At 26.1% G+C, this 16,859-nt stretch overlaps 1 protein-coding gene across 1 annotated transcript in view; it reads left to right on the top strand.

The window, feature by feature from the left end:
• LOC145279692 (transmembrane 9 superfamily member 1-like) overlaps window positions 1-16,859 on the top strand; it is a 918,708-nt gene that overhangs the window by 786,782 nt on the left and 115,067 nt on the right. Inside the window, exon 6 of the mRNA XM_080130972.1 lies at window positions 1,816-1,925. Within this exon, the coding sequence (XP_079987098.1) occupies window positions 1,816-1,925 (110 nt within the window). The remainder of the gene's footprint in view (window positions 1-1,815; window positions 1,926-16,859) is intronic.

Genomic DNA, 16,859 nt, shown 5'->3' with positions numbered 1-16,859 from the left:
ACTTGCATCCGTGGTTTGGAAGAATTCTTGTCTCTTCTCTTTCATCCGCTTTTTCTCTATCCCCAGAATTTTGGAAAGAATTATGTCAGAGTTAGGAGCCAATTTTCACATTATTTCCTTAATGTATTTTCTGGTAATAATTCCTCATATTATTATATTATACTAATTTATTTATTCATTTATTTATCTATCTTTCCCTTTCTTCCTCTATTTCTTTGTCTTCTATTTTTTTTTTATCCTTTCTTTTTTCATTTCCATCTCTTTCTCCCCAACTTGCCTTGTTCGTCTCTTTTCTTCTGTAGAACTCCCTTATTCCCACCCGCTTATCTCCTTTCCTCTCCTTAGTCATTCACAGACTGCTACATTGTACCACAGTTTTTCAATGTGGCTAAGGCAGCACCTAAAGGTAAGAATCGTCAACAACCATCTAGTTGATAATCTGGTAGTTAGAGCTACTGATTTTCGGAGAGGTGCTGCATGCAATGTTTTTATATAAATATTGACTGCCACTTGACAGTGCTCGTTTTGTTTATTTCCAAAGAGTTTTGCTAAAGTAGTAGCAGGCGATATCATCATAATACTCAACCCAAGAGGGGAGGGAGGTTATATATAAGCCATAATATATTTCATAACTTTTGCCTCCAGCTAAATGAGATGAAAGAATAAAGCATATTTACAATTTATTTAAAAATTTTAATTTTACTAAAAATATTTTTAGACAAATTAAAAACTTCTTTTTTTTTATCACATTTTCACTTTTAGAATTTTTTTTTTCATTTTACTTCGATTTTTTTTTTTTTGTTCATATCACATTTGTATGTATTTATTATTGCTATTAATATCAAAACATTTTCATAAAATGAGCTCTGTCCAATCTCTATAGTTTATCTGGGATATGTGGTTGGCCTTATCTATACCATTGCGGCCTATAAAAAACCGAGTACAAATCCTCTCAAGTCTATTGTAATCATTTTCACTTTACAAAAGTTATGACTCTCCCTCACAATATATATGATATGATATATATTTTAGCACAATGTTAGGGTATGATTATAAAGACTTGGACGATTATATTTATAGCCAAAAGCGATAAAAACAAACCAATCGGGTACAAGAATAGCTGTACAACTATACTGAATCTTATTGAATTTTTCAATCACAGTTTTTCATCTTTACACAAAAAGGGACCTACGCTCTATTGATCCTGACTGAATCAATACTACTATCTACTATTTTTTACCTGTAATTTTTTACAATTAGATTTAATATTCGCATTCCTTTTTGAATTTCATTAAAAGAATGGCTCTTGACTCCAGAACTTGTCTTTCTCTTTCCATTTATTTCTCCAACTTGGTGTTCCTTATCTCTGTCTCCATACCCTCTCAACTTTAATTTTTTCAATTAAGAATGCGACTTTTTACATATGCAACTACTGTTTCAATATATCTACACCATTACAAATAAGCATTTATCAATTGTTGTCTCTCTGGTGGAAATCCTTTGCTCTGAACTATTCTCAAGTTATACTCCCCTCCATCTCTGAAAACCAATGTGTCATTTGTTTCATCTTAAGAATCACTTATTTAATGCATTTGTACCTGTCATCAGAATTTGTTTCCTTGTCATTTTTCATATTATCGCTTGTGTATATTGTGGCCATTTGCTCTCTCTCGCGCACTCTCTCTCTCTCTCTCTCGCACTTTCTCTCACTCTTGCATTCTTTGCTCTCTCTCTCTCTCTCTCTCTCTGCCCAAAAGCGAACTGATGTCCGGTGTCTAGTCATAGTAAAATGTTTTCTCTTTTCTCTTTGGCCAGATTATCTATGCAAATGTGTCCACCAAAGAGCAGCTGCCTATTAGCCTCGATGAAGTGTCGGCTCCTTACCTTGTGGCATTCACCTATAGTGTTAAATGGCATCCAACCAAGTAAGTAAACTAAACATTTACTCCTTATCCTTCTTTCTCTTTCTTAGCCTATTTTTTACAACTCTGCAGAACTATAAATCTCATTTACAAAAATACTTATACACTATATGAAAATGTCAAATAATATATTCACTCCAAGCAAAAAATCAGTAACCTATCTGAACTATTTAATGGCTCCTACTCAATTATAGCAATCAAGTTACATGGACTATACATAGAAGATACGTTATGATCGTTGCAGCAATGACCATTTCCATATTATTCTCAAAAGTCAACTTCCAGATGATAATAAATTTCTTTGCTGGAAAATAAATAAAGCAAACTAAGATTCAAAATCAAACATAACCAAAAACTAATACAAGGTCTAAAAAATAAAATCTAGCAAATCATTTTAATAAAACTCTAATAGAATAGAAATACACCAGAGAAAATTTCAGCAAAACTGAACAAAAAATCCAGTCAACCTCCTGTAAAACTATAGCAAAAACGTCAATCTCAAACAGACATAACACACTCTAGTTTGATGTTTGCAAAAGAGTAGTCTGCCTACTGCAAGCCACAGCTACACTACACAACTTTAAAAATGAACTCACAACCATCTACTTCTTCAAATAACTATAAAAAGTAAAATGGTTGACCATAATCAAGGACGATCCAAAAGCTCCCTTTTCATTAACTATTACATAGAGGTTTAAGGGAGAACGCAACTCTTTTCCCAGTGTGATGGCCTTGTGCCTAATTTACTCAATGGGAAAATAAATAAATATAAACTCTTTTTCCAGTGTTGCTCCACTTAATTTTGATCTTTACCTTATGATGCTGAGTGTTTAGCAAGAGGACATCAAGTATTGTTTTGAGGTTCTTTGGTGGTATGATTCAACTGAACATTGAACCCTGATCTCTTGACTCATTAGAAAACACTTTTCCCATTATGCCAAATATGCTAGCAAATTACTAAGACATCCAAAATGAAATTTTAGCTAAACTGAACAAAAATTAACCAAAACAACAAAAATGATTATGAACATCTCTGGGAAAATCCAATCCACCTCCCTGTAAAACATCTTTTTGAAGATAATATGGAAGCAATTACTCAAAAATATATAACAACTGCATTAACTAAGACTTCACCAAATTTCATTTTTCAAGAATGCCAACCAATGTGTTAAAACAAATATATTCCATTTCTGTTTTTACACATTATTTGCAACAAACCGTTCACGTTAGCAAAACTAACTGAAGCCTTTAAAACTCCTACAACTCTAGAAACGACCCAGATGAAATCCATTACCAATTTCTAAATCAGTTGGAACCACTCCCCATAAAATCACTAGATTATCTTCAAACAACTATCAATGGCATCTGAATAAATGATAAATCCCTAGAATTATGGAAACAAACAACTATTATCCTTTTGTTCAAAGTAAGCAAAACTACTTTCCAGTTGCATTAACGAGATGCTTATGCAAAACGATGACACATGTGATTAACAAGAGATTAGTATGGCTTATAGAATTCAACAACCTTATTACCGATTCCCAATGCAGCTTCAGAAGCCAAAGCTCAACAGTGGATCATGTAGTTAGATTAGAAACCTCCATGAAAGAAGCTAATATGCATAAATAAAATCTTATGCAATAATTTTTGATCTAAAGAAGGCATGATACCATTTGAAAATATGGAATATTGAAGGGACTAAAAGGCAAACGACCTAACTTTAAAAGCAATTTTCTCTCAGAAAGACCATTCAAAGTTCGAATCTAATAGACTATTTCCAACTCATAAAACCCAAAAGACAAATTCCCCAAGGAAGTATACTGGCGTGCCCCTTTTCAACCTAAAAATCAACAACATTCCAAGGATGGAATACTGCTGCCATATCTGGGCAGGAGCTGCTAAAAAGTCTATCCTGCCTTGACAGAGTACAAAATAGACTTCATGGCTTAGTGGGGGATGCCCTTTTCTCTACCCTGCAACCTCTTTCCCACAGAAGAGACGTTGCAAGCCTATCTTTGTTTTATCGTTATTTCCATGGCAGGTGTTCGTCTGAGCTCCAATCTCTGGTCCCCCCTCGCCAATCTTTCACGAAAAACACCTGTCTAGCTGAATCCACTGTGAAAAATTCCCCCCACTCTTTATCTATGCCTAAATCAAAATACTCTTATCTTTGGTTATCTGTGTAAATGTATCAGCAGACTTGAATGTGGAGTAGTCTACAAGGTCAGAAAAATGCCACTCAAAAGAATTTCCCATATTCACTGACAAACTTGTACATTTGTTTGGTCAGCATTATCAGATCAGATTCTCACTACATCCTATTAAAAATACAGAATTGGATAATTCCCTAATTATCAAAATTTTAAACAAAATCAATACTATAACCTTAAAAAAATTTATATTATTCTTGATATCAAGCCATACAGAAATCAATAGAAATTGCATAGTTGATTCAATGGCCAAATCTGCATTATATATGGTACCTGACAAAACTTCAAAATTGTACCTATACACCAACCAAAAATCAAGAAAATACTGACAAAAAAAATGGCAACAGTTATCAAATGAAAATGTCCATAACAAACTTTATCAAATAGGACCTATATTACAAAAAAAGAAAATCTGTTAAAATAAGAAGATAAAAGCCAATGCTGATTTGACTATGCATAAGACAATTAGCTCACTCATTCATCCTAAAACAAGCACAATGAAAATGTTTCTGTGGAACACTATATACAGTAACACACATCTTGAAGAAAAATATGAATTTCATTCTATAAAACAAAAAAATAAACACAAATTTTAACACATTAAACACATAAGAGAGTTAATCGAAATATTTCTTTCTTGAAAAAAAAAAAAAAAAAAAAAATCATAGCACTCAACCAAAATTTCACACAAAAGTAAATACACACATGCTTGGATGTGAAAATATTTGGTAGATTTGCTGACTTCACCAGGTAGCAACAAGTGGGTATATACAACTATATTGAATGCTCAGTTGCCAACAGAAAGCATTACCTAAAAATATATATAAATGAAAAGCTAGAAATATGGAAAACATAGAAATTATTGCACAAGTAACAACCATCATTACAAAGAATAAAATAAAATAACTCACAACATTTGACATGTCATGAAATAAGAATAAAAAAAATTAAGTGGATCTGAAAGTAGTATGGATTATTTGCTGGCTTTGAGTTTTTGTTTGATCATCTCCTACATCTTCTGAGATGAACGATGCACGGCAATCTCTGACTCTGAAATAAAATACTACCCACACATGAAAATTCACCATCTTTTATGTCATATAAGATGCAGATGAATATAGGCCTCGCTTTGAGTCTAGTTGAACACGCGCAATTTCTGTGTCAAACCGCATGACAGTCACCTCATTACACATTGTCTGCACTACATCCTGATCCCTGATCACAGCACATGAAGGGTTGTGCTAGTAATCTCTAGTATGTGCTTCATTGCAGGTGTATTCAGGTGTCCAATTGATCGGCTGCTTTGGTGGCTGCTCGCCTGACTACTTAAAGGTTGCAGTTCAATGTTTTTTAATAAATACGAGCCTCACTTTGAGTCCAGTTATTCATGCGCAGGTTAGTATGAAACTGTTATTTTAATGAACGATGGAGAATAAGGGAGCATTTATTAAGCAAATCTGTAATTGTAATGTATTATGCATAAAATAGTAATATGGTGAAAGGCAAATATTGAACCGGTTACATTAAAAGTTACCCCAAAAAGAAAAGGAAATGATGAGTTTATGGAAGAGGAGAGATTTGCATCAGAGTGAAAGCCTTGGATTCTCTCTCAGTGGGGAAAAAATAAGAATTGTAAGAATGGGACCAAATGTATGTATTGTGAGCTAGGAACATGTTTTAGTGGCAACTTCAAGTTGTGAACATAAAAGTTGTGCAAAAGAAGTGTTTACTTATAATCATATAATGTCAAAAGTGACAGGAAAAAGAACATTACCATTATATATATATATATATATATATATATATATATATATATATATATATATATATATAATCAGATTGAATTCGCAAATTGTACTTTTCATAGTCTGCTTAAAATTCATTATTCCTATTTAATTCAATTGTCTGGAAAGATTATTATGATTGAGCACATGTTTTAATCTTCCAAAAATGAGAATTGCATGAATTAGTGAGGATTTTTATTTTCAACTCTATCATGAGTTGCATTTTCCACTTAATGTGCATTGCGAACGCACATGACTTTTTTCCATTCTACCTGATCCAAGGCAAGTTGGTTGATGGACGCCCAATTGTTGAGAGATGTCCAATCAAAAACATTTTCTCCCCTCCTTCTCCTTAGCTTTTCTCTGACACTTTTGCTTTCTAACATACCCTCAAAGCATAACTGTGACAGGCCAGTGACAGCCAAAAAGTTTGAGGGTTTTACTTTTGATTTTATTAAATAGAGGGGTGTAAGGTAGTAGTTTGATGGAGAGTGGATTTTTTTTTTTTTTTTTTTTTTTTTCGATCAAGTGATGTCTTGTTATGAAACTTCTGACAAAACTAAGTTTTGTAAACTTGAAACATGTTATATTAGCTACTAACAAGAATGGGCTTGGTAAACTTTAAAAGCTTATGATAAAATGGGTTTTGTAAACCTGAAACATGTTATATTAGCTTATGATAAAATGGGTTTTGTAAACTTGAAACATGCTATATTAGCTTATGATAAAATGGGTTTTGTAAACTTGAAACATGCTATATTAGCTTATGATAAAATGGGTTTTGTAAACTTGAAACATGTTATATTTGCTTATGATAAAATGGGTTTTGTAAATTTGAAACATATTATAAAAGCTTATGACAAAATGGGTTTTGTAAACTTGAAACATGTTATATTAGCTTATGATAAAATGGGTTTTGTAAACTTGAAACATATTATATTAGCTTATGATCAAATGTGTTTTGTAAACTTGAAACATGTTATAAAAGCTTATGATAAAATGGGTTTTGTAAATTTGAAACATGTTATATTAGCTTATGATCAACTGGGTTTTGTAAACTTGAAACATGTTTTAAAAGCTTATGATCAAATGTGTTTTGTAAACTTGAAACATGTTATAAAAGCTTATGATCAAATGTGTTTTGTAAACTTGAAACATGTTATAAAAGCTTATGATCAAATGTGTTTTGTAAACTTGAAACATGTTATAAAAGCTTATGATCAAATGGGTTTTCTAAACTTGAAACATTTTATAAAAGCTTATGATAAAATGGGTTTTGTAAACTTGAAACATGTTATATTAGCTTATGATCAAATGTGTTTTGTAAACTTGAAACATATTATATTAGCTTATGATCAAATGTGTTTTGTAAACTTGAAACATATTATAAAAGCTTATGATCAAATGTGTTTTGTAAACTTGAAACATGTTATAAAAGCTTATGATCAAATGTGTTTTGTAAACTTGAAACATATTATATTAGCTTATGATCAAATGGGTTTTGTAAACTTGAAACATATTATATTAGCTTATGATCAAATGTGTTTTGTAAACTTGAAACATATTATATTAGCTTATGATAAAATGTGTTTTGTGAACTTGAAACATATTATAAAAGCTTATGATCAAATGTGTTTTGTAAACTTGAAACATGTTATAAAAGCTTATGATAAAATGGGTTTTTAAACTTGAAACATGTTATAAAAGCTTATGATCAAATGTGTTTTGTAAATTTGAAACATGTTATAAAAGCTGATGATAAAATGGCTTTTGTAAACTTGACACATGTTATAAAAGCTTATGATCAAATGTGTTTTGTAATCTTGAAACATGTTATATTAGCTTATGATAAAATGGGTTTTGTAAACTTGATACATGTTATAAAAGCTTATGATCAAATGTGTTTTGTAAATTTGAAACATGTTATATTAGCTTATGATCAAATGTGTTTTGTAAACTTGAAACATGTTATAAAAGCTTATGATCAAATGTGTTTTGTAATCTTGAAACATATTATATTAGCTTATGGTCAAATGGGTTTTGTAAACTTTAAACATGTTATAAAAGCTTATGATCAAATGTGTTTTGTAATCTTGAAACATATTATATTAGCTTATGGTCAAATGGGTTTTGTAAACTTGAAACATGTTATAAAAGCTTATGATAAAATGGGTTTTGTAAACTTGAAACATGTTATAAAAGCTTATGATCAAATGTGTTTTGTAAACTTGAAACATATTATATTAGCTTATGATCAAATGGGTTTTGTAAACTTGATACATGTTATAAAAGCTTATGATCAAATGTGTTTTGTAAACTTGATACATGTTATAAAAGCTTATGATCAAATGGGTTTTGTAAACTTGATACATGTTATAAAAGCTTATGATCAAATGTGTTTTGTAAACTTGATACATGTTATAAAAGCTTATGATCAAATGGGTTTTGTAAACTTGAAACATGTTATAAAAGCTTATGATCAAATATGTTTTGTAAACTTGAAACATGTTATAAAAGTTTATGATCAAATGTGTTTTGTAAACTTGAAAAATTGTTATAAAAGCTTATGATAAAATGGGTTTTGTAAACTTGAAACATGTTATATTAGCTTATGATCAAATGTGTTTTGTAAACTTGATACATGTTATAAAAGCTTATGATCAAATGGGTTTTGTAAACTTGATACATGTTATAAAAGCTTATGATCAAATGGGTTTTGTAAACTTGATACATGTTATAAAAGCTTATGATCAAATGTGTTTTGTAAATTTGAAACATGTTATAAAAGCTTATGATCAAATGTGTTTTGTAAACTTGAAACATGTTATATTAGCTTATGATCAAATGGGTTTTGTAAACTTGAAACATGTTATAAAAGCTGATGATAAAATGTGTTTTGTAATCTTGAAACATGTTATATTAGCTTATGATAAAATGGGTTTTGTAAACTTGAAACATGTTATAAAAGCTTATGATCAAATGTGTTTTGTAAACTTGAAACATGTTATAAAAGCTTATGATCAAATGGGTTTTGTAAACTTGAAACATGTTATAAAAGCTTATGATCAAATATGTTTTGTAAACTTGAAACATGTTATAAAAGTTTATGATCAAATGTGTTTTGTAAACTTGAAACATGTTATAAAAGCTTATGATCAAATATGTTTTGTAAACTTGAAACATGTTATAAAAGCTTATGATCAAATGTGTTTTGTAAACTTGATACATGTTATAAAAGTTTATGATCAAATGGGTTTTGTAAACTTGAAACATGTTATATTAGCTTATGATCAAATGGGTTTTGTAAACTTGAAACATGTTATATTAGCTGATGATAAAATGGGTTTTGTAAACTTGAAACATGTTATAAAAGCTTATGATCAAATGAGTTTTGTAAACTTGAAACATGTTATATTAGCTTATGATCAAATGGGTTTTGTAAACTTGAAACATGTTATATTAGCTGATGATCAAATGGGTTTTGTAAACTTGAAACATGTTATATTAGCTTATGATCAAATGGGTTTTGTAAACTTGAAACATGTTATATTAGCTTATGATCAAATGGGTTTTGTAAATTTGAAACCTGATGATTATTAGATCGAAAATTGGATCCAAATTTTAAAATATATGATGATCATAGTGAGTTAATAAATTAATTAGAATACCGTCTCTCCATAAAAAAAAAAATGATAAAGCTAAAATGTAGTCATTTGTTGCATAAATATGTCTTGTTATCTTCAAAAATTTCTGTGTATAAATATATTTAGCATTTAATATGATATAAAGATATGTATACGTATGTAATTCATCTGGGTCTATTTAGCATTCGTTGTAGCAACTATTAATTTCATTTACAATAAAATAAAATGTTCTGCTATTTAGCTGCTATTGTTCGGCCATAGATGGACATTTGCTTTTTCATTTTTTTCTTTGTCCATTCTGAATTAATATGATATCTACTTGTGTATTAATTATATCTCTGGATATCCACAGTTGGATTTGGTGATCCATGTCCAAGCCTCAACTTTGAAACGATAATTATGTTTTATAACAACTATGGAGTTAATACTATGTATTTTGATCCCAACAGCAAAAAAAAGTAACCACATTAAAGGTTATCATCATGTAGCGCGTGATCGTTGAGAGTTGAAGAATTTTAATTTTTTTCTCTCTCTTGTGTAATTCTTCAAGTCTTCTCAATGGCAAATTAGGCCCGTGTGGCTTGTTTAATTCACAAGCCAGTATGTTAATTCTGCTTCCAATTTAATCGTTTCTCCTTTTTTATTCACTTGGCCTTTTTCATTGACAATTATTTTAAAGAGATCAACTTGTCAGAAAGTAATTTTCATTTTTTTTCTTTGTTTTCGGTTATCTTTATCAACAAGTTGCTCAAATGGAAATTTGAAGATTCAAGGTTTCTCCTGATGGAGATATATTTAAATATATAAGTATATACTGTTGGGATAATTAATTAGAATTGGAATCAGTGAATTTTTTGTGATATGAGAATGCGGGGAAAATTTTAGCCTAATTTTTGATTCCAAAAAAAATTTTTTTTAATTTTTAACAATGAAACAAACACACATGTATTTATTTTTTAGAAATTATTCATTTACAACATAAAACTACTGGTTATAAATCCCATTCCCAGATTTAGCATTGAGGTTAATTTATATTTTTTTTATTGAGCTTAATTTATATTTTTTTTATTGAGTTTAATTTATATTTTTTTTTATTGAGTTTAATTTATATTTTTTTTTATTGAGTTTAATTTATATTTTTTTTATTGAGTTTAATTTATATTTTTTTTATTGAGTTTAATTTATATTTTTTTTATTGAGTCAAATTTATATTTTTTTGGAGCCGAATTTATATTTTTTTGGAGCCTAATTCATATTTTATTGGAGTCTAATTTATATTTTTTATTGAGTCTAATATATATATATATATATTTTATTGAGTCTAAGATATATATTTTTATTGAATCTAATATATATTTTTATTGAGCCTATTATATATATATATATATATATATATATATATTATTGAGCCTATTATATACATTTTATTGAGCCTATTATATATATTTTATTGAGCCTATTATATATTTTTATTGAGCCTATTATATATATATTTTTATTGAGCCTATTATATATATATTTTTATTGAGCCTATTATATATACATTTTTTATTGAGCCTAATATATATTTTTATTGAGCCTAACATATATATTTTTTATTGAGTCTAATATATATATTTTTATTGAGTCTAATATATATATACTTTTTATTGAGTCTAATATATATACTTTTTATTGAGTCTAATATATATACTTTTTATTGAGTCTAATGTATATACTTTTTATTGAGTCTAATGTATATACTTTTTATTGAGTCTAATATATATATTTTTTATTGAGTCTAATATATATACTTTTTATTGTGTCTAATATATATACTTTTAATTGTGTCTAATATATATACTTTTTATTGTGTCTAATATATATACTTTTTATTGTGTCTAATATATATACTTTTTATTGTGTCTAATATATATACTTTTTATTGTGTCTAATATATATACTTTTTATTGTGTCTAATATATATACTTTTTATTGTGTCTAATATATATACTTTTTATTGGGTCTAATATATATACTTTTTATTGAGTCTAATATATATACTTTTTATTGAGTCTAATATATATACTTTTTATTAAGTCTAATGTATATACTTTTTATTGAGTCTAATATATATATTTTTTATTGAGTCTAATATATATACTGTTTATTGGGTCTAATATATATACTTTTTATTGAGTCTAATGTATATACTGTTTATTGAGTCTAATGTATATACTTTTTATTGAGTCTAATATATATATTTTTTATTGAGTCTAATATATATACTTTTTATTGGGTCTAATATATATATTTTTTATTGAGTCTAATATATATACTTTTTATTGTGTCTAATATATATACTTTTTATTGTGTCTAATATATATACTTTTTATTGTGTCTAATATATATACTTTTTATTGTGTCTAATATATATACTTTTTATTGTGTCTAATATATATACTTTTTATTGGGTCTAATATATATACTTTTTATTGAGTCTAATATATATACTTTTTATTGGGTCTAATATATATATATTTTTTATTAGTTCTAATATATATATATTTTTTATTGGGTCTAATATATATATATTTTTATTGAGCCTATTATATATACTTTTTATTGAGTCTAATATATATACTTTTTATTGAGTCTAATATATATACTTTTTATTGAGTCTAATATATATACTTTTTATTGAGTCTAATATATATACTTTTTATTGGGTCTAATATATATACTTTTTATTGAGTCTAATATATATACTTTTTATTAAGTCTAATATATATACTTTTTATTGAGTCTAATATATATATTTTTTATTGAGTCTAATATATACTTTTTATTGGGTCTAATATATATACTTTTTATTGAGTCTAATATATATACTTTTTATTAAGTCTAATATATATACTTTTTATTAAGTCTAATATATATACTTTTTATTAAGTCTAATATATATATTTTTTATTGAGTCTAATATATATACTTTTTATTGTGTCTAATATATATACTTTTTATTAAGTCTAATATATATACTTTTTATTAAGTCTAATATATATACTTTTTATTGAGTCTAATATATATACTTTTTATTGGGTCTAATATATATACTTTTTATTGAGTCTAATATATATACTTTTTATTGAGTCTAATATATATACTTTTTATTGGGTCTAATATATATATTTTTTATTGAGTCTAATATATATACTTTTTATTGTGTCTAATATATATACTTTTTATTGAGTCTAATATATATACTTTTTATTAAGTCTAATGTATATACTTTTTATTAAGTCTAATGTATATACTTTTTATTGAGTCTAATATATATTTTTTTTATTGTGTCTAATATATATACTGTTTATTGGGTCTAATATATATACTTTTTATTGAGTCTAATGTATATACTGTTTATTGAGTCTAATATATATACTGTTTATTGAGTCTAATGTATATACTGTTTATTGAGTCTAATGTATATACTGTTTATTGAGTCTAATGTATATACTTTTTATTGAGTCTAATGTATATACTTTTTATTGAGTATAATAATATATATATATTTTTTATTAGTTCTAATATATATATATTTTTTATTGGGTCTAATATATATATATTTTTATTGGGTCTTGAGCCTATTATATATATATTTTTATTGAGCCTATTATATATATATATTTTTATTGAGCCTATTATATATACATTTTTTATTGAGCCTAATATATATTTTTATTGAGCCTAACATATATATTTTTATTGAGTCTAATATATATACTTTTTATTGAGTCTAATATATATACTTTTTATTGAGTCTAATATATATACTTTTTATTGGGTCTAATATATATATTTTTTATTGAGTCTAATATATATACTTTTTATTAAGTCTAATATATATACTTTTTATTGGGTCTAATGTATATATTTTTATTGAGTCTAATATATATATTTTTTATTGAGTCTAATATATATACTTTTTATTGGGTCTAATATATATACTTTTTATTGAGTCTAATATATATACTTTTTATTGGGTCTAATATATATATTTTTTATTGAGTCTAATATATATACTTTTTATTAAGTCTAATATATATACTTTTTATTGGGTCTAATATATATACTTTTTATTGAGTCTAATATATATACTTTTTATTGAGTCTATTATATATACTTTTTATTGGGTCTAATATATATACTTTTTATTGGGTCTAATATATATACTTTTTATTGGGTCTAATATATATACTTTTTATTGGGTCTAATATATATACTTTTTATTGGGTCTAATATATATACTTTTTATTGGGTCTAATATATATACTTTTTATTGGGTCTAATATATATACTTTTTATTGGGTCTAATATATATACTTTTTATTGGGTCTAATATATATACTTTTTATTGGGTCTAATATATATACTTTTTATTGGGTCTAATATATATATATATTTTTTATTGGGTCTAATATATATATATATATTTTTTATTGAGTCTAATATATATTTTTATTGAGTCTAATATATATATATTTTTATTGGGTCTAATATATACATATATTTTTATTGGGTTTAATATATATATATATTTTTATTGGGTCTAATATATATATATTTTATTAGTTCTAATATATATATATTTTTTATTGGGTCTAATATATATATATTTTTATTGGGTCTTGAGCCTATTATATATATATTTTTATTGAGCCTATTATATATACATTTTTTATTGAGCCTAATATATATTTTTATTGAGCCTAACATATATATTTTTTATTGAGTCTAATATATATATTTTTATTGAGTCTAATATATATATTTTTATTGAGTCTAATATATATACTTTTTATTGAGTCTAATATATATACTTTTTATTGAGTCTAATATATATATTTTTTATTGAGTCTAATGTATATATATTTTATTGAGTCTAATGTATATACTTTTTATTGAGTCTAATATATATACTGTTTATTGGGTCTAATATATATACTTTTTATTGAGTCTAATGTATATACTTTTTATTGAGTCTAATGTATATACTTTTTATTGAGTCTAATGTATATACTTTTTATTGAGTCTAATATATATACTTTTTATTGAGTCTATTATATATATACTTTTTATTGGGTCTGATATATATATTTTTTATTGAGTCTAATATATATACTTTTTATTGGGTCTAATATATATATATTTTATTGAGTCTAATATATATACTTTTTATTGAGTCTAATATATATATTTTTTATTGGATCGAATATATATATTTTTTATTGGGTCTAATATATATATTTTTTATTGGGTCTAATATATATATTTTTTATTGGGTCTAATATATATATATTTTTATTGGGTCGAATATATATATATTTTTATTGGGTCTAATATATATATATTTTTATTGGGTCTAATATATATATATTTTTATTGGGTCTAATATATATATATTTTTATTGGGTCTAATATATATATTTTTTATTGGGTCTAATATATATACTTTTTATTGGGTCTAATATATATACTTTTTATTGGGTCTAATATATATACTTTTTATTGGGTCTAATATATATATATATTTTTTATTGGGTCTAATATATATATATATATTTTTTATTGAGTCTAATATATATTTTTATTGAGTCTAATATATATATATTTTTATTGGGTCTAATATATACATATATTTTTATTGGGTCTAATATATATATATATTTTTATTGGGTCTAATATATATACTTTTTATTGAGTCTATTATATATACTTTTTATTGGGTCTAATATATATACTTTTTATTGGGTCTAATATATATACTTTTTATTGGGTCTAATATATATACTTTTTATTGGGTCTAATATATATACTTTTTATTGGGTCTAATATATATATATATTTTTTATTGGGTCTAATATATATTTTTATTGGGTCTAATATATATATATTTTTATTGGGTCTAATATATATATATATATTTTTATTGGGTCTAATATATATATTTTTTTATTGGGTCTAATATATATATTTTTTTATTGGGTCTAATATATATATATATTTTTTTATTGCGTCTAATATATATATATTTTTTTATTGGGTCTAATATATATATTTTTTTTTATTGGGTCTAATATATATATTTTTTTATTGGGTCTAATATATATATATTTTTTATTGGGTCTAATATATATATATTTTTTTATTGGGTCTAATATACATACATCCTAATTTCTTTTTTGTTTCCCTTTTGTGTTAGTATATCCTGTAGGAATTTTCGTGAACCATTCCCTTCTCCAAGCCTTCAATGAAGTGTGAACTGAGTTTTCAAAACTGGCGAACTAAAATTAATATTAGTAGTTTGTAATCCGGTCACCAGGAGCCACTTATATAGGTTATATGTGAAAAGTGTTTGTTGTCTGTGACACTTCCGGTACAAATGTACCAGGAATGAAAATACATAAGAAAGGAAGTAAACAAACATTCTCCACTTAAATCTGACTTGAGGTGTGGGAGGTTTTTTGTGTGGGTTTTAGCTGTCTATTTCATTTATGGATAAGATAATGAAAAGAAAGGAAAATGTACTCAAAAGCATATATATATATATATATATATATATATATATATATATATATATATATATATATATATATATATTGTGTGTGTGTCATTCACAGACAAACTGTTTTGCTATATCACAGCTCTTCAGTCCGGCTAGACTAGCAACTACCTCCAGCCAGGATCGAAACTGGATCGTCCAGGCGACAGTCAGCGCTTCCAACTTCTATTTGGCTGCTGCTAAGATGGGTATGCGAAATTACAATGATTAAACATTGTATTCACACTTGTCTAGTGTGGAGATAACAATTCGCATAGTTTGAATCTCAGGCACGAATCATCTTTTAACTCGAATCTGAACCATTTTGTCCATTTTGTTAACCTAATAGCTATGTGTAAAGAGAAGAATTAAAATCTAGTTATGGGTTTACAAGCGAACATATCGTGTTCAATATCTCCAATGCGCTGATTAGTAGTGATCCATAGCAAACAGCTTTTTGAATGTCACCTCTTCATCGAAAAGAAGAGTCCGCTTGTATTTAATGTGTATGATATTTTAAAGATAAAAATATATTATGCTCATGTTGTCATAAGCGAGTACTCTGTAATTCTTTATACATTGTCTACTATTATATAAAAGGAACTTTGTGATTGTTTGTTCCCTATGGACTCGGAAACTATCGGACCGATTTTTTTAAACTTTCACATAAAGCTACTGGCAGTGTTCTTCCGTAGACTTTGTATCAGAATGCGTTTAAT

The sequence above is a fragment of the Euprymna scolopes genome, chromosome 7, assembly GCF_053919585.1.
Source record: "Euprymna scolopes isolate OS-2025 chromosome 7, ASM5391958v1, whole genome shotgun sequence".
Classification (NCBI taxonomy): Eukaryota; Metazoa; Mollusca; class Cephalopoda; order Sepiida; family Sepiolidae; genus Euprymna; species Euprymna scolopes.
Note: the sequence above shows the minus strand (reverse complement) of the source record. Positions and strands in the feature narration are given on the sequence as shown.